The sequence below is a fragment of the Eretmochelys imbricata genome, chromosome 8, assembly GCF_965152235.1.
Source record: "Eretmochelys imbricata isolate rEreImb1 chromosome 8, rEreImb1.hap1, whole genome shotgun sequence".
Lineage (NCBI taxonomy): Eukaryota > Metazoa > Chordata > Testudines > Cheloniidae > Eretmochelys > Eretmochelys imbricata.
In genome coordinates, this window is record NC_135579.1 from 38484044 (window position 1) to 38511882 (window position 27839).

A 27839-nucleotide genomic window follows, 5' to 3' on the forward strand; every position below is an offset into this window, starting at 1 on the left:
GAAGCCATTACCTACACTCCAGACATCACGTTTACCTGACAGTCTACTCAGTCTAGATGGGCGTCTCCCATGGTCCATTGTCAACCAAGTGTTTCTTGATAAGCCACTTAATTTGAATAGTCCCTCCAAGATGTGTTGGGTGTTACTTTGTGGGCATTACCCCAAGAGCAAAATCCAAATATAGATTTATAACTTTAAATACAAAAATGCCTCATGCATAGAGATAGCATAATTATAACCAGCAAATCATAACCTTTTCATAGACACCTCACTAGACAACCTTTGTACAATATTTTCTGCAAATGTATAACAGTGGTTGCAACAATAGTCTATATGATCATATTTTTTGTTTCTTGTCAGATGAGATCACCAGTGCCCCATGATTTGCATTGGCTGTCTTTTGATTTCTAGATGAAGTTTAAGGTGCTCAAAATTAACTATAAATTCCTGTATTACTTGAGACCAGTCTATGTGAGAGATCCTTTCTCCCCCTATGTGCGTGTGGTATACTGGCCTAATTGGAATAGGCGGAAACACCAGAACTGGAGCCACAACGGGATAAATTAGAGAAGGGGGAAAGCTGATGGCAGGGTATTTTACTGTAAGTGTCCTTAACTTTGGAAACTAGTATCAATCTCCAACTCTGATGATCTTTAGGGCATGCTGCAAAAAACATCTGTTTTCAGGAGCTCTTAGGAAAGAACCTTGTTGTTGTTGATGAATGTGGAGCGTTATAGATATTTTAATTTCCCGAGTGTAGGAGACTTCCTTTTGGGATTAGGAGAGAGGCTGCTGGATTTGCTTTTATTTATACTGAACTTTACATGAGCAAAATTATTTAGTGCAACGCATAGACATTTTTGTTCTCGTGAAAAAATAAAATACAAATAAAAAGTAAATAAATGCATTCTGAAAAGAAGGTCGGAGAAAATACTTATGGAAAGAGAATGAAAGAATGTACGCTAAGCATTCGTATGTGCAGTAATGTCTAAGAAAACAACAAAAATAGGAATGATTCGTCCTATTCGAGTATGATTTATATTCAAGGTCGATTTGTTGCAGTATGAAACATAGTTGTGAATTATCCCCAATTTGAAGGGGAGAGAGATAACGGAATTGTTTTGTTCGTGTGACAGTAATTTTATAAAATTACTGCATCAAGATGAGGAGTATCGCTAACAGTAAGTACGCCATCACAGCAAGATCTGTAGATTTATTATGTAGTTTTAAGACTCGATAAAGCATATGGTGCCGGGGGGAAAAAACATATTGAAAGCCAATTTAAAAAGTAAAGGAGTACTTGTGGCATCCGATGAAGTGAGCTGTAGCTCACTAAAGCTTATGCTCAAATAAATAAATTTGTTAGTCTCTAAGGTGCCACAAGTCCTCCTGTTCTTTTTGTGAATACAGACTAACATGGCTGCTACTCTGAAATTTTAAAAAGTATTAATGGGAGCTGTTGCAGTTATCGGTTGAGACTCTGGGTGCCGCTGTTCACCAGCGAGGCAGAGAAATGCAATCAGAGATTCAGGCAGCCCCGCCCTCTGGTTCACAGCACAGAGCGCACAGAGTTCAAACGGTCTGGAACGCAGCCTTCATACAAACGGTTGCATGGATGATCTCCGCAGTAGAATTATTATATGAACTAGTAGCTCAGGAAAGAAAACAATAAAAATTACACTAAACTACAGCGTCCCGAGATTAGGATTCTGCACCTCTACTTCAAAGATCTGGAAATGGCGGATAAAGCAAGGCTCCGTGACTGCAAAAGACTAGCCCTGTTCTGCTTTACATTGATTACCGCTTGGGAGACAGTTTCTGGGAAAATTCGCTATTCGATTCCTGAAGAAATGCAGAAAGGCTCTTTCGTGGGGAATATCTTAAAGGATCTGGGACTGGATTTAAAGGAACTCTCAGACCGGGGAGTCCGCATTGTTTCCACAGGTAGGACTCAGTATTTTGCTCTGAATCTTAAGAGCGGTCATTTAATCACCACAGAAAGAATGGACAGAGAGCAAATCTGTGGCCAGCTAGAGGCGTGTCTGTTACATCTTGAAGTTCTTGTTGAGGATAAAGTGAAGCTTTTCATAGTTGACGTTGAAATCACAGATATTAATGACAATGCGCCCCGCTTCCAGGAAGATGAATTGGAATTTAGAATCAGTGAGTTAGCCGCTGTGGGAACCCGATATTCTCTTGAGGAGGCGCAGGATCCAGATGTGGGAGCCAGTTCTGTGCAGGGCTATTATCTCAGCAGTAACAAACACTTCTCTCTGGATGTGCAAACGGGAGCTGATGGAGACAAATATGCCGAACTGGTGCTGGAAAAATCTCTAGACCGGGAAGAACAAGATGTTCACGATCTAATTCTCATAGCCACTGACGGGGGAGATCCAGTTAGGTCCGGAACTGCACAGATCCGCGTTATTGTCCTTGACGCAAATGACAATGCACCAGTTTTCAGTCAGCCTGTCTATAAAGTGAGTGTTTTGGAAAATGTGCCCGTCGGGTCTCTGCTGCTGACAGTAAACGCCACAGATCCGGACGAAGCGATAAATTCGGAGGTCACATATTCACTCCGGAAGATGAAAGACAAAGCGTCCCAGATATTCCAGGTGGATTCTAAAACGGGGGAAATATCAACTGTGGGAAACCTGGATTATGAGGAAGCTGCATCATATGAAATGGAGGTTCAAGCAAAGGACGTTGGAGACCTCTCGGCCAGGTCTAAAGTCCTGGTTAGGGTGATTGATGTTAATGATAATGCTCCCAAAATAACAATCGCTTCTCTCTTCAGCTCAGTCAGCGAAGACAACCCTCCAGGGACTCTGATTGCTCTATTAAACATCAGAGATAAAGATTCTGGAGAGAATGGAGAGGTCACATGCTCAATACCCGGCAACCGGCCATTCCGGTTACAGAAATCATTTGACAATTATTACAGCTTGGTGACTGACAGACCCCTGGACCGTGAGCGGGTCTCGGATTACAATGTGACGATCAAAGTCACAGACCGAGGGGCTCCAAATTTGGCTTCCAAAACAACAATTTTAGTGCAACTTTCAGACATAAACGACAACGCTCCCATCTTCAGCCAGACATCCTACACTTTGTACATCACGGAGAACAATCCCAGAGGAGCTTCCTTTGGTTTCCTGAAAGCGAATGATCCTGACTCGGGGGAGAACGCCAGAGTCACTTACTCCATTACTGGAACTCAGATCCAGGAAGCTCCGCTCTCCTCCTCCATCTCCATTAACTCTGAGACTGGGGCTCTCTACGCTCTGCGCTCCTTCGATTACGAACAGTTCCGGGAGATTCGGTTCCAAGTGCAGGCTCAGGATGGGGGTTCCCCACCTCTCAGCAGTAATGTCTCCGTCACTCTCTTTATACTGGATCAGAATGACAACAGCCCGCACATCTTACACCCCTCCTTTCCCACCGATGGCTCCACGGGAGTGGAGTTGGCCCCTCGCTCCTCCGAGCCGGGTTACCTGGTCACTAAGGTGGTGGCGGTGGATGCAGACTCCGGGCAGAACGCCTGGCTCTCCTACCAGCTGCTGAAGGCTACAGAGCCGGGGCTCTTCTCTGTGGGACTCCACAGCGGCGAGATCAGGACAGCGCGCTCCTTTGTAGACAAAAATGCGCTCAAGCAAAGTCTGGTGGTTTTAGTGAAGGACAACGGGCAGCCCCCTCTCTCTGCCACGGCCATTGTCACGGTGGTGGTGGCTGACAGCATCCCCGAAATCCTCTCCGATTTAAGCAGCCTCTCAGCTCCTGCAGACTCCCAGTCCAGCCTCACCTTGTATTTGGTGATCGCTGTGGCTTCCGTTTCCTGCTTGTTCTTTACCTTTATCCTAGCGTTCCTGGCCCTGAGGCTCCGCAGGTGGCGAAACTCGCAGCTGTTTGACTCCTCGAGTGTGACTTTCAGTGGAGTTCCCGTCTCGCAGTTTGTGGGGATCGATGGAGTCAGAGCTTTTCTTCACTCCTGCTCACATGAGGTTTCTCTAACCACAGACTCCAGAAAAAGTCAATTTACCCTACCAAAATTAAACTGTTCAAGTACCCCAACGTGTCCTTCAATTGATAAAGAAAAGGAATCCGTCCTCATGTCGGAGAATTTGAGTGTGAGCAATGGGGTCCAGCCACTCCTTCAGGTGAGTCTGCCTCTTTTGGTAGTGTGGTTTGGACTTTGTATGCCCTGTATTGCTTTTCCATCTAGAGAAGAAGGTGAGAGTGTTTTTCCTTGGCTAATACATAAACGTGTATTTTTGTACAGTTCTCTGCATCCTTCATGTGTAAATGTAATATATATATATATATATATATAATTTCACATTTTATCAATTCAAAGCATTTACTCAGATGTAGTTTTAAAGTGGGGACTTCATTTTTGCACCCATATGCATGGTTACATGGCTTGGAAAGTTACAAATATATTGAAATGTGTATCTTAATAAATTTGTAACATGGTGGAAGTCATTGTTTAGCTGAAATAATACATCTTAATTTGTAATCATTGTTACTTATACCCCTCATTTAGTAGACAAGTCTCTTGAAATACCCAAATATATAGTGGTTTATTTTGACTAGTTATAACTATCTGAAAGATAAAATAGGTTGTTGAATGTGTCACTGAAGCAAAGAGTCATTTTTTTTATGGAATAGTGGGAACAAATTTATATTAAAAGTTGAATATAGCTTTATTTTCACACCATATTATTGGACCACACATACACTTCCCTCAAAAGAATACCCCTTTCCCTGAAATACTATGACACATGTCACCCCATAGTAAAGCATGTCTGTGTAGTGTGGCAAAAATAAGAAAATTAATTTTAATGTTTCTTGTTTTTACAATATTGTGACACAGAGGCCCATTGGTGGTTCACTGTTCAGTGCCAGCAACTCTGGCATACTCACCACACCCAGCACACTGTTGTCATGATATATATCCAAAAGGTGGTGTGTTATATATGATTGGAAAACTAATAACTCAATTATCAATATTCTTTTGTGATGTATGTACAAAGAGTTATGGAAATGTGCTAGTGTTATGTTCTTAAAATGTGAGCAATGTAGGAGGTAGCAGGACTCCCTAAACCTTCCCTCCCAGGTTCCACTGTCCTTCATTTACCTTCTCTACTGCCCCAGTGGCTGCATTCAGGGGAGTTTTCTGGGGAAATTGCTTCCCAGCAGAGGGTTGGTTCTTCTTTCTCCCTGTCCCTTGTTAGAGAGGAAGGCTGCTGGAATGGAGGTCAGCCTCTCAGAAAGCCCCTGGATAGGGCTTTACAGGCTCAGTCTCTGAAAGTCTATTGCCTCTTTGTGGTGTTTATCTCCTACCCCTCTTCCTGGGGTGTGTTACTTGGCTGTTAGCTGGGGTGGCTCTGGAAGCAGTGTAGTCCACATGGCTTTCTTGTCCTCACCTGGCCTGCTTCTGCAACTCACAGTCTCTGCATGGAGCAGCTTTCTTCCTGGTCACCACCCCTTCCTATGGTAGGCTTCCCCTTATAAGTCCCTCCTCCTCAAGGAGAAACGAGCTGTGCAGGTGTACCTTATTAGTACAGCACAGTCCCAGAGGAGCTCCTTAGCCTCCTCCTGGCCAGTGAGAAGGCATGTCCCTTCACAGGCAACAAATGCATAAGACCAGTCTTCCCTAGACAATGGGATGTGTATTTCCTTGGCTGACTATTCAGGTCCTCATGCAGAGACAATAAAGGTGCATTTACATAGAAGGTAAACACAGCCATCAAGCTAACAAGGGGAAGAAGGAGAAACTCAATTATCACCAGCAGGGGAGGAACCAGCATGAAGTCTTCACCAGACTGCATGGAGTCTCTTCCCAGAAGGAGAAAATGGTGTACTGGACTATAAAGACAGGGATCTTAACCTCAAATGACAAAAAATTGAATCAACTGATAGTGTATAATATTACTGTATTATAAAAGTGTATCCGATAAGGTGTTTTATGAAAGCTAATGACACACAGGTGATTAATATCATTGTAAAATGCAGGTATTAACACTATATGAGGAATTATGAATATTCACTGATATTATGCTTAAAATTGTGTGTCCAAACAAAAGGAGAAACAGGTTTTCTCCCAGACAGGAGGGAAGGCAGCTGCCTACTGGTCTCCAGTGAAATTAAGCAAGGTGTGACCAAAAACAATGGAATCCTCGTTTACATATGAATCCTCAGTGGCACAGGAAATTCACAGGAAGGGAAGAACAGCACGAGGTCATCCAGAGTCTGGAAACAAAACAGTGACAGGCACAAGGGGCCAGACCTCGTGCAAGCTGAGAACAATGGGTCCTTCAGTCAAGGGGGTTGAAGTCTCTGGGAACTACATGTATGTAAACTTGATTAGGCAAAGACCTTTTACCTAAGAAAACAAAGAAAACCAGCACCTTGTACTTCTGTGGAAAGACCTGACTGAGAGAAAGTCAACCATGGCTAGAAAGAAGAAAGATTGATAAGAAATCTACCTTGAACCAAGGCAGTAGCTTGTTAAGTTAAGTCTCTTATCTGAAGTGATTGTTAACTCCAGTTAAAGTAATAAATTATGGTTTTGACTCTTTAGAGGAGGAACAACCTTATTAATTCTCTGAGTGTTCCAGGAAAGGGCTGGATACTTCTGGGCAGATGATTTAGGGGAAATTCAGGACCATGTGTGTGTTGAGGTCACCCTGCAGATATAACGAAGGCTGGTGGAGACCTCAGTGTTGTGAGTAGACCTCTGTGTTCAGAAGTGCTGAACCAGAGCTTCATGGCATACAGACACTCAGGGAACTGCATGCTTGTCTGCTGGCTGTTGATGACCCAACTCTGAACCACAGTAGCAAAGCATGTAAGGCACCCAGACTTATAGGGCAGGTGGTAACACAACCTCTCATGGGTCTGGACTGCACCCAGAAACCTGACAGATATAACAGTAGTTCACTTGTGAAAATGTTTCTTACTTGTTTGAATCATAAGATCTTCAGAATGATTAGGCCCAGAAACTCCCAGTTTGCTTTGTTTTGTTTCCGTTGTTGAGTAGAAGTGTCTTTTGATATTTTCAGAGACATAGTAGAAAACTTACAAAGATGTTACAGCTTGTTCTATACACAATATAGGAATGATGGAAGTTCATTGGAACTCATTAAAGAAAGAAGCTAAAGAACAGCTGTGGAAGGGGTTCAGGTGGAAATAAGAAGAGGAAGTGTTTGACTAACTATGTCACAATACCAGGAAATTTAGAGAAACTTAGAACTGAAAAATGATGTCCTACTTAAAAGAGAATTTTTAAGTGAATGGATGTTTGTATTTTGTATTGGCTAGAGCAAAGTTCAGCTATCTGTTGCTAGCTATGGGCAGAATATGGGTGGAGGGGAGGGTGTAGGAGATTGGATCAAGATAAAAAAGATTGGTCTAACACCATGCACTTTAAGCTGAGTGGACAAATGCTCTGTGCAGGGTTGTGTGGGCCTTGAAGTGGATGGAAGCACAATTTTGTTTCTTTTTTCACTCTCTCTCTCCGCTGTTGACTGTGGCTACATCCTGGGTCATACTCATGCAGAACAGTATGCCCATGTAATGAGAGCAAGGTTGAAAATAATTTTAAAATGTTTTTACGTATAAACTCATTATTGACTTCTGGCATGAATTGTGGAGAGTAGGAAATGAGGGGAAATGTGGAGGAACAGAATTCTGGAAGGAGATATGAAGGGATTTAGACTGGGGTTAGGGGTCTGGGTATCAAGGAGCTGTATTATTGGTCTTGAAAGGTGAGAGTCTTGGATAGGAAGAAAGAGGAGGTGCATGAATGAGGCAGGATATTGACAGAAAATGGAAGGAGATTAAAGTAATTATAGGGTGCTAGGCATAAGGAAGAGAAGAGCAGGGTATTCAGGGAGCAATGTAGGCTGGGTCAGCATACTGGGATGCACAAAGAGGAACAGGGATTTCTAGGTGCCCCACATCTGGGCCTTGACAGACTGAAATTGTTGCATGTTGTATCATGACTTCAGGCCAAATTCTCCTCTAATTTATACTCTGTCTCTGTGCCTCCCTATGGACTTTGTGATGGCTGCACATTGTTTACTATTAGCAGAATTTTGCTTTTTAGAAGTGGAAAAGTTCAGACACTTCTGTTTATTGTTTCACTTGCCTGCTTTGATATCACTGACTAATGTGTTATGGGAGGAAACTGGTTCTGTGTGTGTGTGGTAAAGATAGTACAGTGAATTTATTTAATATTTTATGTATAACATATAGGTATAAGTGTTTGGCTTACATGGGCTAAAGTCTTTTGAAGACATTATTTTATTAGGAATATGCTCTTGGGATGTTCTTTATTTCCAAAACCTAGTATTTGTACTAAAAAAAGATAAACACTGTCCTATATTAACAGTCCTATCAGAAGTCTAATGTGTGTTTTATACCTTAACTTTTCAGAATGAAAGAGCACATCCTTCATTTTGTAACATTTTTCTGTCTTTTGTAAGAAGACTGTAATTCTTAGAACCAAAGAAGGAATAAAAGAAGAATGTTTTAACATATTTTAATAAGATATTTTAAAAGCACAAAAGGGAATGGCCCATGTAATTGTAGTCTAGTTAGCCTGAAGTTATTTTGGAGAAAAATAATGAAATTGTAGCTGTAGGGATCTATAAGTAAGAAATTAGAGGACAGAAATATAAGTATTGCCAATCAACATCATCTCCTGAGAAATAGGTCTTTTCAGACAAACTTTATGCCATCCCTTGGCTAGATTATACCTATGATTGATAAAGGTAATTGTGTTGATGTAATATATTTAGATTTTTGTCAGATGTTTGATCTAAAACTGCAGGACCAACTGATTAAAATGTTAGCACTATCCAAATTAGATATTATTGTGGTTGGAGTCACCAGATGGCACATTGTTATTAGTTTTTGTAAAGCAGGCTCTCTTCTGGGAGGGAACTGCAAACAACAAGAAAGTTTCCTGTTCACCTTAATGTCTCTGACTAGAGTCAGTTACTGGTGCAAAGTTGCTTCTTGGAAACCGGATATTGGTGTTTCAACTGAGATTTCTGAGAAAGGGGTTTGCTTGAGTTTGTTCAAGTATGGTCTCCATCAACAGAAAACCATCCTGCAAGACACCAAAATCTGTTACCAGTTGGCAAATGGATGATAATATGATCCGTAATAAATGGCTTTAAGTTTTATTGAGTGATAGATCTCAAAATTTCAAAGTAAAGAAGAACTCACCAATTATGGCAATGTTTCTGGTTGGGTGCAGCAAGGATTACTTCACAGTCTAATGCTTTTCAAAAATTACCAGTGACTTCGAAGAAAGTACACGTTTGCTGATGAACTGTGCAGATAACTCAAAGATTGGTAGAATGATAAATAATGATGAAGCCAGACCATTGATACAGAGGTATGTAGACTGTTTGTAAGATAGATGTTATTGAATAGAATATATTTTAATACAGTCAAATATGAAATCATCTTTCTAGGAACAAAGAATATAGGCCATTCTTACAGGATAGTGAATAGTACCCTGGAAAACAGTGACTCTGAAAAGGACTTATGCCTCATGGTAGATAATTAACTAAATTACAGCTCCCAGTGTGAACCTATAACAAAAGAGCTCACACAATTGTAACATTACCTGCAGTGAAACAAGAGCATGAATATCAACCTCTGGGTGGATGGTTTGAAAGCAGGACCCAAATCCCAAACTAATTGTGAGGTTTGTACTTAGACTTCACCAACAATTGCCAAGTGGAAATTCCTCAGGTATTATAACAGGCCTTAATATGAAGTCACAGACAGTCCCCTTGGGTACTCCAATCAATCTTGCTACCCAAGGAAGTATCCCTTTGTGATAGCTGGGCCCTTACACCAAGAATCACAGCAGTATTCAGGTTACTCTCAGTTCCAAGGAACTAATCTCTTAACCCCGGTCTAATTGTGCATTAGATCAGTGGTTTTCAACCTTTTTCTTTCTGAGCCCCCTCCCAACATGCTATAAAAACTTCACAGCCCACCCGTGCCACAACTGTTTTTCTGCATATAAAAGCCAGAGCCAGTCTCGGGGGGGTAGCAAGCAAGGCAATTGCTTGGGGACCCACTGTCACCGTGCCTTCACAACTGAGAATACCAAATTCAGGACAAACTACTGAGAAATAGAACAGACACACCCCAAAACTGGTGGTTATTCTCCCATAAGATATACCAAACCAGCAACAAAAGTAAACTTCTGTTTCACCGCACTGGCTAACAGGAAGTCAGAAAAGCAGTCTCCTTAGACATCCCAGTCCTTGTATCACCACCAAAAACACTAGACTTAAAGATGAGTGGTTATTTAAAACCAATTTAATCAAACAAAAGGTTCTTCTGATCCCAAAGGACCAGCCACATACCCAGGTCAATATATAACTCAGATCTTACCCAAAAATCATGTTGTTGCCAATCCTTTAGTATCTAATATCTAAAGGTTTATTTATAAAAAGAAAGAAAGAAAGGTGAGAGTTAAAATTGGTTAAGAAATCAATTGCAAAGTTCTTGGATCAGGCTTGTAGCAGTGATGGAATAAACTGCTGGCTTGTTAAGTCTCTGGTTGCTTTCAAATCATTGGAAGGTCCTCAGTCCTTTGGTTAGAATGCTCCCATTAGTGTAAGTTCATAGTCCAGAGGCTTGAGCAGGAAAGGAGTCTACTTGTATGACTCATATTCACAGGAAGGAGGACAGAGCAACAAATGTTTTTTGTCCTCTTGTTGATGGTACACAGTGAAATTCCAGTTGCAATGTCCACAATAGTCTGTCTGGTATTGATGAACCTTTCATTTTGAGGAGGGCTTAAGAATTTCTGTTGAAGGTCAGCCCTTCACACTAAATGATCTCTCTCTCCCTCGTCTGGTGATTTACACAGTCTCAGAGGCTCACAGTACCGCTGCTCAAATATTACATTATTAAATTATAGAATCATAGAAGTGTAGGACTGGAAGTGACCTCAAGAGGTTTTCTAGTCCAGTCCCCTGAACTCAAGGCAGGACTAAGTATTATCTATACCATCCCTTAATGGTGTTTGTCTAACCTACTCTTAAAAATTTCCAGTGACAGAGATTTCACAACCTCCCTATGCAATTTATTCTAGTGCTTAACTACCCTGACAGTTAGGAAGCTTTTCCTAATGACGAACCTAAACCTCCCTTGCTGCAATCTAGGCCCATTGCTTCTTGTCCTATCCTCAAAGGTTAACAAGAACAAATCTTCACCCTTCTTCTTGTAATAATCTTTTATGTACTTGAAAACTGTTATGTCCCCCCTCAGTCTTCTCTTCTCCAGATTAAACAAACCCAATTCTGTCAATCTTTCCTCATAGGTCATATTTTCTAGACCTTTAATCATTTTTGTTGCTGTCCTCTGGACTTTCTCCAATTTGTCTACATCTTTCCTGAAATGTGGCATCCAGAATTTGGACACTAGAGGCCTTATCAGTGTGGAATAGATTGGAAGAATTACTTCTAGTGTCTTGCTTACAACACTCCTGCTAATACATTCCAGAACAATGTTTACTTTTTTTTTTTGCAGTAGTGTTACACTGTTGACTCATATTTAGCTTGTGATCCACAATCACCCCCAGATCCCTTTCAGCCGTACTCATTCTTAGGAAGTCATTTCCCATTTTGTATGTGTGCAATTGATTGTTCCTTCCTAAGTGGAGTACTTTGCATTTGTCCTTATTGAATTTAATTCTATTTAATTCAGACCATTTCTCCAGTTTTTCCAGATAATTTTGAATGTTAGTTGTATTTTCCAAGCAACCTCTCCCAACTTGGTATCATCCACAAATTTTATAATGTACTCTCTGTGCCATTATTTAAATCATTTATGAAGATCCTGAACAGAACCAGACAGGACCTATCCCTGGAGGACACCACTTGGTACAGCTTGACTGTAAACCACTGATAACTATTCACTGGGAACGGTTTTCCAACCAGTAATGCAGCCACCTTATAATTAGCTCCACCTAGGCTATATTTCCCTTATATGGGATGCAGATGTTATAAATGAAATTAATATATGCAGGATCTTACAAACATTTAATAAAATCTAAACACATTCTTATTCTAATACCTGTTATAACCATAATAACAAACAGATGAGCCAGGCTGATTCCAGCTATGCATTGGTCAGTTGAGACATGGGAACCCTGGCATGAGCTGTCCTGGTGTGCCAGTGTCACACCCCCAATGAAAAACCGGTGTAGGAAGGGATGTCATTGATACTCCTGACTAAGCCTCATAATCCACCATCCATGATAAGGCATCTGCCACTACATTTTCTTTTCCCTGGATATGCATTATTTCTGTGTCATACTTCTGTAGTGCTAGGCTCCTGCATAGTAGTCTCAAATTCGTCCTATTGGCCCTGTGCAACCAAATTAACAGGGAGTGGTCCATTAGAACCTTAAATTTTCTAGTAGGCAGATAAGGCTTAAGTTGTTTAGCAGCCCAGACTATGGCACAACATTCCCTCTTGATGACATCATAGTTCTGTTACATGTGGGTCAGTTTTTTACTTAAAAAGGCAATGGGGTCACTGTTGTCCCCAACCCAGCCTGCATTAGCAATGCATGTAACCCAATATCAGAAGTATCAGTGCACAGCACAAGGTTTGCTGAAATCAGGGATAACTTAAACTGGCAAAGCCTCTTTTATGCCCTTGAAGCCTTTCTCACAGACCTCAGTCCATATCACCCAGTATGGTGTTCCCTTTTTTATAAGGTCTGGTTGTGAGGCCACAATGTTGCTAAACCCCTTTACAAACCTCTGGTAATTACTCACCAGAGCAATAAACCTGTTTCTTGGTTCATGGGCTAGTCTTGGTTCTTGGACCTGCTTCCTGGTTCGTGGGGCAGGTCAATTCCCAATGGCTTTTACTTTTAGAGGAGCAGGGCGAACAAACCCACTGCCCATCCTGAATCCTAAATTAAGTACTTCTGCTGCCCTCATCTTGCATTTGGACACCTTGACAGTGAGCTTGGCTTCTCTAAGCCTCTCCAATGCAATTCCCACATGGTTCAGGTAGTCCTGATCTATCACCACCCAGTGCATGAACCTTTGTCATAGCTGGTTCCTTAAACCAAGAAGCACAGCAAGGTTTATGTTATTCCCAGTCCCAAAGGACCAGTCACTTACCCCAGCTCAATTGTACCTTAGATCTCACACCAAAGACAACACTGTAACTAATCATACAACAAACTCTATAAAGAGTTATTAAATAGGAAAGTGAAACACAACAGTTATTAACAAGGTTAAAGCAGGTAAACATATGCACAAAAGACATACAATCAATTTTCAAAAGGAAATAACAGCTAAAATTGACAAGCTCTATGTATGATTTAGGACTAATCCAGGCTAAGCAACTAGGGATCTCTTGCTTATGTTTAGAAAAGTTAGCCCTCCCACTCCCAAGTAGAGATAATAATTTCCTTTTGTTTTGGGTTTTTATTCCCCTCCTGCCATGTCTCTGAATGGCAAACGTAACTAATGGGAGAAGTCCCCTTGCATGATTCATCTTCACAAGGAGGAGGACAGAATAACAAAAATCTTTTGTCCTCTTGTTGACAGTGTGCAGGGATCTTCCAGCTGCAGGGTCCACAATTGTTCATCTGGTATAGATGGACCTTTCCTTTTGGGAAGGGTGTAACATCTTCTGTTGAAAATCAGCCCTTCACATTAAATGATGTCTCCCCCTTGTCTGGTGATTTACACAGTCACAGATGCTCACAATACAACCATTCAAATATTGCTTTATAATATGGGGTGCAGATATTATAAGTGAGATAAATGCATGCAGCAACTCACAAACCTTCAATAAAGTCTAAACTTTAAACACGTTCTTTCATCCTAATACCTGTTTTAACAATACTAACATAACATAGGGGTGAGTCAGACTGATTCTGGCTATCTATTGCCAGTGTTCAATTGAGACATGGGGACCTTGGCATGAGATGCAACCTGGTCTGCCAGCATCACAGTAATTCTTAGATGTATAATGAGAATAATATCAAGGGATGATAACTCCTGAAAGGGGTACAGTAGTCTGGACTTCAAAGCAAGAGAGTTCAGACACATAAATTCAGTAGCCATAGAATTTACTTTTTTTAGTTTCTGGTTCCGAATTCTCAATTGTATATATTTTGTTGTCTCATCCTGGGGCATATTTTGCGTTCATTTACGTAGATGTGAATTTGGAGTAATAATAACATTTAGCACCTAAATAACAATTTTCATCCATAAATCTAAAATGTTTGCAAAAGTACATAATCAGAGTGGTATCCTCCTTTACAAACTGATCAACTAAAATATGGAAAACATAAATTGCTAGACAACACCAGACAATGGCAAGGACATAGTATAGCTTAGGTCTCATGATTCCTAATACTGTGTATTATCTATTGGACCAGACTGCCCCCTTCACTTTAGACGAATTCCTATCCCTTTACATTGCTGTAACTGAGATTAAAATCTGGCTTTGTGTATGGCAGAACAGCAAATCTGTCACATATTACAGGAATTCAGGGAAGCTTTGCTGCATGGGTTTGGGTTTCCAGATAGAAAATTTTCCTTCTTAGAAATATAAGTAATGACGCTTTTATTCGTAATTAAACCGACTTGTTACTGAATATACAAAACTCACAGAAAACAGAGGGGAGTGGGCGTGTATCTTACTACTCATTTTTACCGATTCTTTTAACTTTTTCCTATACATAGGATGGTTTACTCTAGTCATCTGTTTTAGGACTTTCATTATGCTCTTTAGACATGAGCGTTTTGATGAGACCAACCAGTTGCAGTTCTGTAACTCAGACTCAGAGTGCCGCTGTTAGCCAGTGCAGAGCTGGAGCTGCAGCCGGATATCCACTAAAGCCTCCTGCACTGAGCTTGCTCAGTCAGCGATTACACAAACATACATACAGTTCGCTGTTGAGAGACACCCAGTCTCAAAACTCTCCTGGAAAATTAGATTGAGATGGTAATTTTATTTACTCTCCAACACCGTGGATTTTGACATTCTAACGGGGATTTAAAGCACAAAATCGAAGTGGAGTAAATAAGAAAATAAAAGCAAGCCTGAGTGGGATGGAAAACAGGCAGAGACCGAGCGGCCAAGCAGTCACACGGCAAGTACTTTTGTTTCCCTTCTTATTCTCTTTGTTCTGCCCGGCGGTCTCGGGGCATATTCGTTACTCCATTCCTGAGGAAATGGCCAAAGGTTCCCTTGTGGGGAATCTCGCCAAGGATTTGGGATTGGTTGTCAAAGAACTGCCGCAGCGGAAGCTCCGGGTCAGTTCGGAAAAGCAGTATTTCAGTGTGAATGGGAAAAATGGCAACCTGTATGTGAATGGCAGGATAGACCGTGAGGAGATATGTGGGGAGACACCCCTTTGTGTCCTGACATTCGAAACGGTGGTTGAAACCCCTTTAAACATTTACAACATGGATATAGTAATTCAGGACATTAATGATAACGCCCCGAGCTTCGACGAAAATAACGTTGTGTTAGAAATCAATGAATTTACACTGCCAGGGGCGCGCTTTCCACTGGAATCGGCACAAGATCCAGATGTGGGACTGAATTCACTGCAAAATTACCGGCTCAGCCCAAATCAGTATTTTATCCTGGCAGTGAAGGAGAATGCAGATGGCAATAAATACGCAGAATTAGTTTTAGACAGACCTTTGGATCGGGAGCACCAGACTTCTCATATCTTGATCTTGACGGCTGTGGATGGGGGGGACCCTGTGAGAACTGGGACCGCTCAGATTAACATTAAAATCACTGATGCCAATGACAATCCCCCAATATTCACTGAAGAGAACTACAAAGTCAGAGTAAGTGAAAATCTAGCCAAAGGCTCCGTAGTGGTACAGGTGAAAGCAATGGATAAGGATGAAGGATTATATGGAGAAATCAGTTATTCCTTCAGTAATGCCCCCAGAAATGTCCTGCAGTTATTCAAAATAGATCACGAAAATGGAGTAATAACAAATACAGATATTCTGGATTTTGAAGAGACTAATAAATATATGATGGGAATTGAAGCCAGGGATGGGGGTGACCTGACTGGCCACTGCAAAGTTCAAATAGAAATTATTGACGAGAATGACAACGCCCCCGAAGTAACCCTTACATCCGTGTCCAGTCCTATCCCTGAAGACTCAGTGGCCGGGACAGTGATAGCTCTTATAAGAGCCCGTGACCGAGATGCAGGAGAAAATGGAAAAATCACCTGTCACCTTCAACACGACTTGCCTTTTAAAATACTGTCCTCCTCTCGTAATTACTACAAAATAATCACAGACAGCACCCTGGACAGAGAAAAGATCCCAGAGTATAATATTACAGTTACCGCCGCAGACAAAGGCACCCCCCCTCTCTCCGCCCAGAAAATCATCCTGTTGCAGATCTCGGATATCAATGACAACGCCCCTGTCTTTGAGAAACCTTCCTACACCGCCTATGTGCCAGAGAACAATCCCTCGGGGGCCTCTATTTTCAGTGTAAAAGCCTCAGACCGGGATCTGGACCGGAACGCCCGAGTCACTTACTCCATCCTGAGCAGCCACCTGGAGAAGCTGCCTCTCTCCTCCTACATCTCCATTAACTCCCAGACCGGAGCGATCTATGCGCAGCGCTCCTTCGACTACGAGCAATTCCGGGAGTTTGAAGTGCAAGTGAAGGCCCAAGACGGCGGGTCCCCACCTCTCAGCAGCAATGTCACCGTCAGAGTGTTTATTGTGGATCAGAATGATAACGCCCCTCGCATCCTGTACCCTTCCCTCGGAGCCGATGGCTCCGCCTTATTCGAGATGGTCCCTCGCTCGTCCGAGGCAGGTTATCTGGTGACTAAGGTGGTGGCGGTGGATGCTGACTCAGGACACAATGCCTGGCTCTCCTACCACTTGCTCCAGGCCACGGACCCCGCGCTCTTCAACATGGGGCTGCAGAGCGGGGAGATCCGGACAGCCCGCGCCTTTGCGGACAGAGATGCTGTGAAGCACAGGCTGGTCACCCTGGTGAAGGACAACGGGCAGCCGCCTCTGTCCGCCACAGTGACTCTCAACCTGGTGTTTGCGGAGAGCTTCCAAGAGGCCCTTCCGGAAATGAGCGACCAACCGGGTGACTCGGCATCTCAGTCTGATTTACAGTTCTACTTGGTGTTGGCTTTAGCCCTGATCTCATTTTTGTTCCTCCTGGCAGTGACACTGGCCATTGTGATGAAATTTTATAGAGCAAGGAATCCCCCAGTTCTGCGCTGTTTCGGTTCTGATTATTCCAAGGCGGGTCCCAGATTCCCACCCAGCTACTGTGATGCGACTTTACCGTATAGCTATAATCTGTGTTTAGCCGTAGACTCCGGAACGAATAACTCTAATATTCTAAAACCAAATGGCCAGAACGATGTAGGAGAGATTATCCTTTCCAATGACAACTCTCAGATGTTTATAATGAGCAACAGCACCTCCGCTTCCGTAGACCAAAAGTCTGAACCTGACCGCGTTGGGAAGGTGAGTTTCTGTGCTCATGCGCTTGCATGAGCTTGTATCTTTATATATTTTAGTAGTGGCAAATCAAGGAGTTATATGTTATTTAACGTTAAACCTGATGAATTAGAAATAGTAATTCTCTGAACAACCAATTTTTATATCGGCTTTTATTTATTTATATTTGTTCGGGGCCTTGACATTATTAAACTAAAATTATTCTTCTTGTTTATTACAATTTGACATAAATACAGGATTTCTTTACTTTATTATGCAAAAAATAAATTTGTGTGTCATTTCAAAATGAGGAAATTAAGCAGAGAGGTTGTGTTCCATTTGCCACAGTTTTATTATGTGACTAATGGATTAAAGGGAAGAGTTCAGCTTTACAACATATCTATCATCAGATAATATGTATTTTGCATCTAGATTTGTTTAATTAATATTAGGGCTGTCAAGTGATTACAAAAATTAATTGTGATTAATCATGTGATATAAAAAACTAATTGTGATTACTTGCACAATTAATTGCACTATTAATAAAATACTATTTAAATATTTCTTTAATATTTCTTCTTTACCTTTTCTTTAATTAAAATTCTTCTTTTAAGAACCTGATTGTTTTTCATTGTTCTTAAGATCCAAGGGTTTGGGTCTGTGTTCACCTGTACAAATTGGTGAGAATTTTTATCAAGCCCTCCCCAGGAAAGGGGGTGTAGGGCTTGGGGGGATATTTTGGGAGAAGACATCTCCAAGTGGGCTCTTTCCCTGTTCTTTGTTAATAGGGTTGGTGGTGGCAGCATACTGTTCAAGGCCAAGGCAAAGTTTGTACCTTGAGGAAGTTTTTAACCTAAGCTCATAGGAATAAACTTAGGGGGTCTTTCATGCAGGTCCCCACAGCTGTACCCTAGAGTTCAGAGTGGGGAAGGAACCTTGACAGCTATCTTTAGAAATCTCATATTGGTACCTTCTTTACCTTTTGTGAAATCTGCACTGAAAGTGTTCTCAAAAATGAACAACATGTGCTGGGTCATCATTTGAAACTGCTGTCACAGGAAATACATGGCAGAATGCGGGTAGAACAGAGCAGGGGACAGACAATTCTCCCCCAGGCAGTTCAGTCACCAATGTACTAAACCCATTATATTTTTAACAAGCATCATCAGCATGGAAGCCTGTCCTCTGGAACGGTGGCCGAAGCATGATGGGGCATACAAAAACAAATAACATCGCCTGTTCTCACTGTCAGGTGACATTGTAAATAAGAAGCGGCCAACATTATCTCCCTTAAATGTAAACAAACTTGTTTCTCTTAGGGATTGGCCAACAAGGAGTAGGACTGAGTGGACTTGAAGGCTCTAAAGTTTTGCATTATTTTGTTTTTGAGTGCAGATATGTAACAAAAAAAATCTACACTTGTAAATTGCACTTCCACAACAGAGATTGCACTACACTACTTGTATGAGGTGAATTGAAAAATACTATTTCTTTTGTTTATCATTTTACAGTGCAAATAATATAAAAAGTTATTTGCACTGTAATAAAAATAATATACACTTTGATTTCAATTTCAACACAGAATATATACGAAAAAGTAGAAAAACATCCAAAATATTTAATAAATGTCAATTGGTATTGTATTGTTTAACAGTCCAAGTAAAACTGCGATTAATCCCGATTATTTTTTTTGAGTTAGTCACGTGAGTTAACTGTGATTAACCGAGAGCCCTAATTAATATATAATATACATTAGGAGACTAAAGATCCTGGAGAAATTAACTAACACACATATTGGGGAAAAAGTGCGTTTAAAATTATGTATCTAAACTGCTGCAGTTATTGGTTGAGACTCTGAGTGTCGCTGTTCACCAATCAGGGAGACAAATGCGAGGAGAGATCAGGCCAGCCCCGGCCCGCTGTAACAGATCGCACAACACACAGACCAGACAGTCTTTGAAAAAGCCAGGATACACAGTACAGCACAGCTGCACTAAACCCCCGGGGAAGCTCTTGATCCACGAACTACTGATTGAAAAGCAGGATTTTTATTTTTATTTTTTACTGTTTTTTATATACTGTTCGGACACACGGACTCTGAGGCATCTATTTCCAGTGTTAGACATGACGGATATAAAGAGGCTCCGGGACTGCAACCGGCGAGTCCTGTTCTGCTTTGTATTTTTTACCGTTTGGGAGGCAATTTCTGGGCACATTCGCTATTCCATTCCGGAGGAAATGCAGAAAGGCTCTTTCGTGGGGAATATCGTTAAGGATCTGGGGCTCAATACAAAGGAGTTTTCAGACCGCGGAGTCCGCATCGTTTCCAGAGGTAAGAGGCAGTATTTTGCTCTGAATGTTAAAAGCGGTTATTTATACTCCACGGAAAGGATTGACAGAGAGCAGATCTGCGGACAGATGGAGAAATGTCTGCTAAATTTTGAGGTTCTCGTTAAGGATAAAGCTAAACTTTTTGCAGTTGAAGTTGAAATCACAGATATTAATGACAATGAGCCTCTCTTCCAAGAAGATGAATTGGAATTTAGAATCAGTGAGTTAGTCGCTGTGGGAACCCGATATTCTCTTGAGGGGGCGCAGGATCCAGATTTGGGAACCAATTCTGTGCAGGGCTATAATCTCAGCAGTAACAAACACTTCTCTCTGGATGTGCAAACGGGAGCTGATGGAGACAAATATGCCGAACTGGTGCTGGAAAAGTCTCTAGACCGGGAAGAACAAGATGTTCACGATCTAATCCTCACAGCCACTGACGGTGGAGATCCAGTTAGGTCCGGAACTGCACAGATCCGCGTTGTTGTCCTTGACGCAAATGACAATGCACCAGTTTTCAGTCAGCCTGTCTATAAAGTGAATGTTTTGGAAAATGTGCCCGTCGGGTCTCTGCTGCTGACAGTAAACGCCACAGATCCGGACGAAGCGATAAATTCGGAGGTCACATATTCACTCCGGAAGATGAAAGACAAAGCGTCCCAGATATTCCAGGTGGATTCTAAAACGGGGGAAATATCAACTGTGGGAAACCTGGATTATGAGGAAGCTGCATTATATGAAATGGAGATTCAAGCCAAAGACGTTGGAGACCTCTGGGCCAGGTCTAAAGTTCTGATAGCTGTTATTGATATCAATGATAATGAGCCACAGATTACAGTCACCTCAGTCACCAACTCTGTGAGCGAAGACAGCCCGCCGGGAACTGTGATCGTCTTTATACATTTACATGATCTGGATTCCGGAGAGAATGGTGATGTCATATGTTCTATACCACCCAACCTGCCATTCAGGTTACAGAAATCATTTGACAATTATTACAGCTTGGTGAGTGACAGAGCATTGGACCGGGAGAGGGTCTCCGATTACAATGTAACTATCACAGCCACAGACCGAGGGACCCCTCCTTTATCCTCAACAACAAACATTTTAGTACAGCTTTCAGACATAAACGACAACGCTCCTATCTTCAACCAGACATCCTACACTTTGTACATCACAGAGAACAATCCCAGAGGAGCTTCCTTTGGTTCCCTGAAAGCGAATGATTCCGACCTGGAGGAGAACGCCCGAGTCACTTACTCTATTAATGAAGGACACATAAATGAAGCGCCACTCTCCTCCATCTCCATTAACTCCGAGACTGGGGCTCTCTACGCTCTGCGCTCCTTCGATTACGAACAGTTCCGGGAGATTCGGTTCCAAGTGCAGGCTCAGGATGGGGGTTCCCCACCTCTCAGCAGTAATGTCTCCGTCACTCTCTTTATACTGGATCAGAATGACAACAGCCCGCACATCTTACACCCCTCCTTTCCCACCGATGGCTCCACGGGAGTGGAGTTGGCCCCTCGCTCCTCCGAGCCGGGTTACCTGGTCACTAAGGTGGTGGCGGTGGATGCAGACTCCGGGCAGAACGCCTGGCTCTCCTACCAGCTGCTGAAGGCTACAGAGCCGGGGCTCTTCTCTGTGGGACTCCACAGCGGCGAGATCAGGACAGCGCGCTCCTTTGTAGACAAAGATGCGCTCAAGCAAAGTCTGGTGGTTTTAGTGAAGGACAACGGGCAGCCCCCTCTCTCTGCCACGGCCACTGTCACGGTGGTGGTGGCTGACAGCATCCCCGAAATCCTTTCCGATTTAAGCAGCCTCTCAGCTCCTGCAGACCCCCAGTCCAGCCTCACCTTGTATTTGGTGATCGCTGTGGCTTCCGTTTCCTGCTTGTTCTTTACCGTTATCCTAGTGTTCCTGGCCCTGAGACTCCGCAGGTGGCGAAACTCACAGCTGTTTGACTCCTCGAGTGTGACTTTCAGTGGAGTTCCCGTCTCGCAGTTTGTGGGGATCGATGGAGTCAGAGCTTTTCTTCACTCCTACTCACATGAAGGTTCTCTAACCACGAACTCCAGGAAGAGCCAGTTCAACTTTCCCAAATCAAACTATTCAAATACTCTGACCAGTCAGCAGACTTGTGAGATAAAGTATCCTGTGTCAATATCGGCAGATTTAAAGAGTGGTGAAGGCGAGCAGAAATTTGTTCAAGTGAGGTTGCTTCTTTTCTTCTTTTTCTTTTTAACCACGTTTATGTGTTTTAGGAACCGGAAATATTTATTTATTGTAAAACCCATCGTCTTTTTTGGAACCATCAAAAATTATCACCTTATGTTAGAGTGATCCCACTTTCCTTACGACCCTCTACGTCCCTTCTCTCTTCCATAACTTTTTTTTTATTTTTTAGCCTTAATTAATGACTCAGGTTCAAGTAACATAATAAATCTTCCAGGCAAGTGTGATGTGTACTTTTTTGTTGACACACAATTAGATCTCGATCTTCATTGGGACTTTCCGACGTTACTACAATTCAAACACAAATGCAAGTGAAGCGTAACATATACAGTATTTTTAAAGGGAACTGCAATTGTTTGTTGGAAGGAAGGATCAGTTTACAGAGGGTTTTATAACAACTCTGGGAAACCTTTTTGATTGAGGCTGCAATCTCTTCAGTTACAAATATATTATGTTTACTTGTTTAGTTTCAGATAGGTGTTATTAGATCTTGAGAATCCTGTGCTCTCTTTACACCAAAGTAACATAAATCCCACGAAATCCACCGGACCAGATTTTGGTCGTTTACATGGAACGATGACTGAAAAGGTATTTTATTTTTGAAGGAAGTTCTGAAGATAAATAAGTTCTTGTGCCAGGTCCCTGATTCTGGACAGGGAAATTTTGTAATAATTCAAATTTCATTGTGCTTTTTGTTAAAATCAAGCCACTTTGGTGACAGAACATACAAACTACACAAAAAGCAGACAAAAAGGAAACCCATACCATTCAGCTTTCCTGAATTCTTTTTGTGTGTTCGTTATATATTCTTCTACCTAAGGATGGACCAAGGGATGCATTGATCCAAACGAATTTCCGTTGCCCTCTCTGTACCTACGTCCAGACTTTTATCATATCATTGGAGCTGCAGTTCTCAGACAGAGACTCAGAGTGCCGCTGTTGGCCAATACGGTGCGGAGCTGCAGCCGAAGATCCATTGGAGCCGGCTGCAGTGTGATTGCTCAGTCACATAGTGCAGAACACAGACAAAAGCGCAAGCAGCCTCGCTGCTCAGAGAAACCCTCTATCGGGACTCGGATGCACAACTGGAGTGATAAAGGGATTTTATTTTATTTTCATCGCTGGGGATATTTACAATACAGGCGGATTTTAACTACAGGATCTAAACGGAATAAAAAAGAAAGGAAAAGAGCATAAGTGCAAGCGAGTAAAATGGAAACCGGACACATACAGACCGGATGGGCAGTCACACGGCAGGTACTGTTGTTTACTTTCTTATTCTCTTTATTCTGCCGGGCGGTCTCGGAGCAGATCCTTTATTCGATTCCGGAGGAAATGGCCAAAGGTTCCCTTGTGGGGAATCTTGCCAAGGATTTGGGGTTGCATGTCAGAGAACTGCCGCAGCGAAAGCTCCGTATTAGTTTGGAAAAGCCATACTTCAGTGTGAATGTGGAAAATGGCAACCTGTATGTGAATGAAAGGATAGATCGGGAAGAGATATGCGGGGAGACACCCCTTTGTGTCCTGGCATTCGAAACGGTGGTTACAAATCCTTTAAATATTTACCTCGTGAATGTCGCAATCCAAGACATTAATGATAATGCCCCGTGGTTCATAAAGAGTGACATTGATCTAGAAATCAGCGAATCAGCACTGCCGGGTGCGAGATTTCGACTAGAATCTGCGCAAGATCCGGATTCTGGGATCAACTCACTGCAAAATTACCAACTCAGTAAAAACCCTTCTTTTGCCATGGCAGTGAAAGAGAGCCCAGATGGCAAAAAGCAAGCAGAATTAGTCTTAGAAAAGTCTTTGGATCGGGAGGAGGAAAGTTCCCACCAGTTAATCCTGACGGCTCTGGATGGGGGAGATCCAGTCAGATCTGGGACAGCTCAGGTTAGGATTAAAATTACTGACGCCAATGACAACCCCCCAGTATTCACTGAAAAAATCTACAAAGTCAGCCTGAGGGAAAATCTACCAAAGGGCTCCTTAATACTTCAAGTGAAAGCCAGTGACAAAGACGAAGGTTTAAATGGCCATATAACATACTTTTTCGACAGCATACCTGAAAACACCCGCAAATTATTCCATTTAGACCCTGATAACGGAGAAATTATAAATACAGCGATTCTGGATTTTGAAGAGAAAAATGAATACACCATGGAATTGGAAGCCAGGGATGGGGGTGGGCTGACAGGTCACTGCAAAGTTCATATAGAAATACTGGATGAGAACGACAACGCCCCGGAAGTGACGATTTTTTCAGTATCCAGTCCAATTCCCGAAGACTCACCGCCAGGAACAGTGATAGTTCTGATCAAAGCTCGTGACCCAGATGCCGGACAAAATGGAGAACTCAGTTGTAATATTCAACACAACTTGCCTTTTAAAATAATATCATCTTCTATTAACTACTACAAGCTCCTCACAGACAGCACCCTGGACAGGGAGAGGACCCCGGAGTACAATATCACAATCACAGCCACAGACAAAGGCACTCCCCCACTCTCTGCCCAGAAAACCATCCTGTTGCAGATCTCAGATATCAATGACAACGCGCCTGTCTTTGAAAAATCTTCCTACACCGCCTATGTGCCAGAGAACAATCCCTCGGGGGCCTCTATTTTCAGTGTAAAAGCCTCAGACCGGGATCTGGACCGGAACGCCCGAGTCACTTATTCCATCTTGAGCAGCAACGTGAAGGAGCTGCCTCTCTCCTCCTCCATCTCCATTAACTCCCAGACCGGAGCGATCTATGCGCAGCGCTCCTTCGACTACGAGCAATTCCGGGAGTTTGAGCTGCAAGTGAAGGCCCAAGACGGCGGGTCCCCACCTCTCAGCAGCAATATCACCGTCAGGGTGTTTATTGTGGATCAGAATGATAACGCCCCTCGCATTCTGTACCCTTCGCTCGAAGCCGATGGCTCCGCTTTGTTCGAGATGGTCCCTCGCTCGTCCGAGGCAGGTTATCTGGTGACTAAGGTGGTGGCGGTGGATGCTGACTCAGGACACAATGCCTGGCTCTCCTACCACTTGCTCCAGGCCACGGACCCCGCGCTCTTCAGCATGGGGCTGCAGAGCGGGGAGATCCGGACAGCCCGCGCCTTTGCGGACAGAGATGCTGTGAAGCACAGGCTGGTCACCCTGGTGAAGGACAACGGGCAGCCGCCTCTGTCAGCCACAGTGACTCTCAACCTGGTATTTGCGGAGAGCTTCCAAGAGGCCCTTCCGGAAATGAGCGACCAATCGGGTGACTTGAAATCTCAGTCTGATTTACAGTTCTACATGGTGCTGGCTTTAGCCCTGATCTCATTTTTATTTCTAATTACAATTATAGTGGTGATAGCCATGAAAGTTAGAAATTCAAAAAGCTCCTCTGTTCTTCAATATGTCAGGCCTGCTCTTTATTCCAAGGCTGATCCCACATTCCTACCATCGTACGAAGACGGGACATTGCCGTATTCCTATAATTTGTGTTTGGCTACAGACTGCGGGCAAAATGGATTTAACTTGCTTAAAAGTAGTGACCAGAACGTTACAGCTGAGAATATCCTTTGCAATGACAACTCTAGGATTTTACTTGTGAATAATTGTGGTTCTGAAGCACCCAAATCCGGATCCGAAACTCTTCTCAAGGTAAGTTTTTGCATTAACACGTTAATTAATCTACTTGGTTCTGGCTTTAGCGCCAATCTGCTTTTCCTCGCTAGTAACAGTTTTACTGGTTTTAATCATGAAATTCCGAAGATAAAAGACTTCATCTATTCTTCAATACCTCAATTCTAATCTTTATTCCACCATGGCGGATCACCGATTTTTACCAAACTGCGATGATTGGACCTTAACATATTCTTATAACCTGTATTGTGCTAAAGACGCTGGGAATAGTGAATTAAACTTTCTGAAAACGAATGGGCAGAGTAATACAGCCGAGATTATCTTTTGTAATGACAAAGCTGCGATTTTAATTTTAAGCAGTAATTTTGGTTTAGAGGGCTCAAAATCTGACACCCAAACGCTTCCACAGGTGAATTTTTTCATTGAGGTATTCGAGGTGAAGTCTACTCTTTGATTTTTAAGTGAGCACATTGTCGGGTGATATTTATGAAATTTAGAATAGTTTATATTGCGATCTTTTCAGAGTAACTCCTCCCCACCCCCCGGTGTTTGCTTGTGTGCAATTGCTGTTATGAGGTGCTCCGAGTTTTAGTACCAAGGGATTGTTGGCGCCTGCTGTTTAGTGGTAGATTTGCAGAAGCAAAAATTGTTTGTTGTATTTTATTCTATATAGATTCGTATCTTGCCCTTGTCTGTGCTGTATCAGACCACATTCCAATAGTGCACTAACTATCTGTCACCTCTTTCTTATAATCTTTCCAGGGGAAGAATTGCGAGTATAGTGTTTTGGCAGGGTTTTGATTTTGACTGCGATATGACTGTGCATCAATCACCTAAATTTTCCAGCCATAATTTAAATGCCTGGAATTTATGTCATGCTGTAAATATATTCCAATTTTTCTAATATAATCTTCTAAAGGGACATTTCGGACATTTAAGGAGATACTTATTCAAAGAATTATTAAATGAGTCATTTTTCCACTCAATTTCACAATGAGTTAACGTCCTTAATCATTAGGGAACATCAATATCATTTCAAATCAAAGCGTGTAACAGAATGAGGTGTCAAATTTCATCATTTGTGATCAACCACCTAATTTATTATGACTTCTGAAGGATCATGATCTATTAATTTGCAAAGTTTGTTTAATTGAGTAGGACATATCTAAGTCAATTACAAAATCGCATTTCATCCAGCATAAAAGTTATGGTATCTAAAGAGGAATTATGAGAAAAGGACCGAATATGGTCACCTCTACATGAGGATTCTATAACAGCCCATCATACACTGAGATGGTTTTTCATTGGATTAAACGCCCTCTTAATGTCCTTCCCTGTCTGTGTCACTCTCTGAAGGTGAACATCTAATTCTGCATTAGCATGCAGAAAACAAAACCGCTCGGATATAAGTTACGTCACCGAAAAGGAGCAAATATTGGGAATACCATTTCTCTTTGCTTAGTGGTATAATACAGCATGTAAGAGATATTAATTTGAAAGAGACTGTCAGCTATTCCCATTATACACAATTATATCTCTCAGGTATTCTGTTCTCACGGGTTGAAAATAACAGGTTTTATTGATAATAAGATGGAAATACAATGTTACAATTACAAATATCCCTTAACGTGCAACAATAACTTGCCTGTGATATCATGGTTCGTCAAATCTCTATTTGAAGGGGAGTAAGGAAATTATCTCAGGCTCTGAATAATTCACAGGAAATGTGTACACCTATGTGCTATTTTCATATTTATACATCTTTGTGAGTCCCTGACACCAATAGACTTGCTTCATTCTGACAAAGAAAACTGTGATTGCGCACTCTAGTTATATAGCTAAATGGCACATCAGTATTTCAATAGCACCATGATCTTTATGTAAAATGGATTAGGAATTGACCGCATTAAAACAACATAATCGAAAACTCATATGAGTTTATTGCTAATATAAACATCACTCAGTATAAACAGCTCTAGAGAGTTAAACTGACAGATTAAAAGGCAGATTTTTAAATCATTGCCTGCAGTTACTGGTTGAGACTCTGGGCGCCGCTGTTGACCTATCAGGTGGAGAAACATGATGAGAGATCCAGCCAGCCCAGCCCCGCTGTTACACAGCGCA

The 27839-nt window shown here is 42.1% G+C and overlaps 2 protein-coding genes and 3 pseudogenes across 2 annotated transcripts in view; all 5 read left to right on the forward strand.

The window, feature by feature from the left end:
- The window catches only part of LOC144269650 (protocadherin gamma-A11-like), a 347802-nt gene that overhangs the window by 148329 nt on the left and 171634 nt on the right, over positions 1-27839 (forward strand). The window lies entirely within an intron of this gene.
- Positions 1737-14872, forward strand: LOC144269114 (protocadherin gamma-A12 pseudogene; annotated as a pseudogene).
- Positions 15126-17585, forward strand: LOC144269116 (protocadherin gamma-B1 pseudogene; annotated as a pseudogene).
- On the forward strand, positions 19653-23091 carry LOC144269117 (protocadherin gamma-A1-like). Its single transcript, XM_077824621.1, has 2 exons — positions 19653-22070; positions 22915-23091. The coding sequence occupies exons 1-2, from the start codon at positions 19653-19655 to the stop codon at positions 23089-23091; spliced, it is 2595 nt and encodes an 864-aa protein (XP_077680747.1).
- On the forward strand, positions 23307-27798 carry LOC144269118 (protocadherin gamma-B5 pseudogene; annotated as a pseudogene).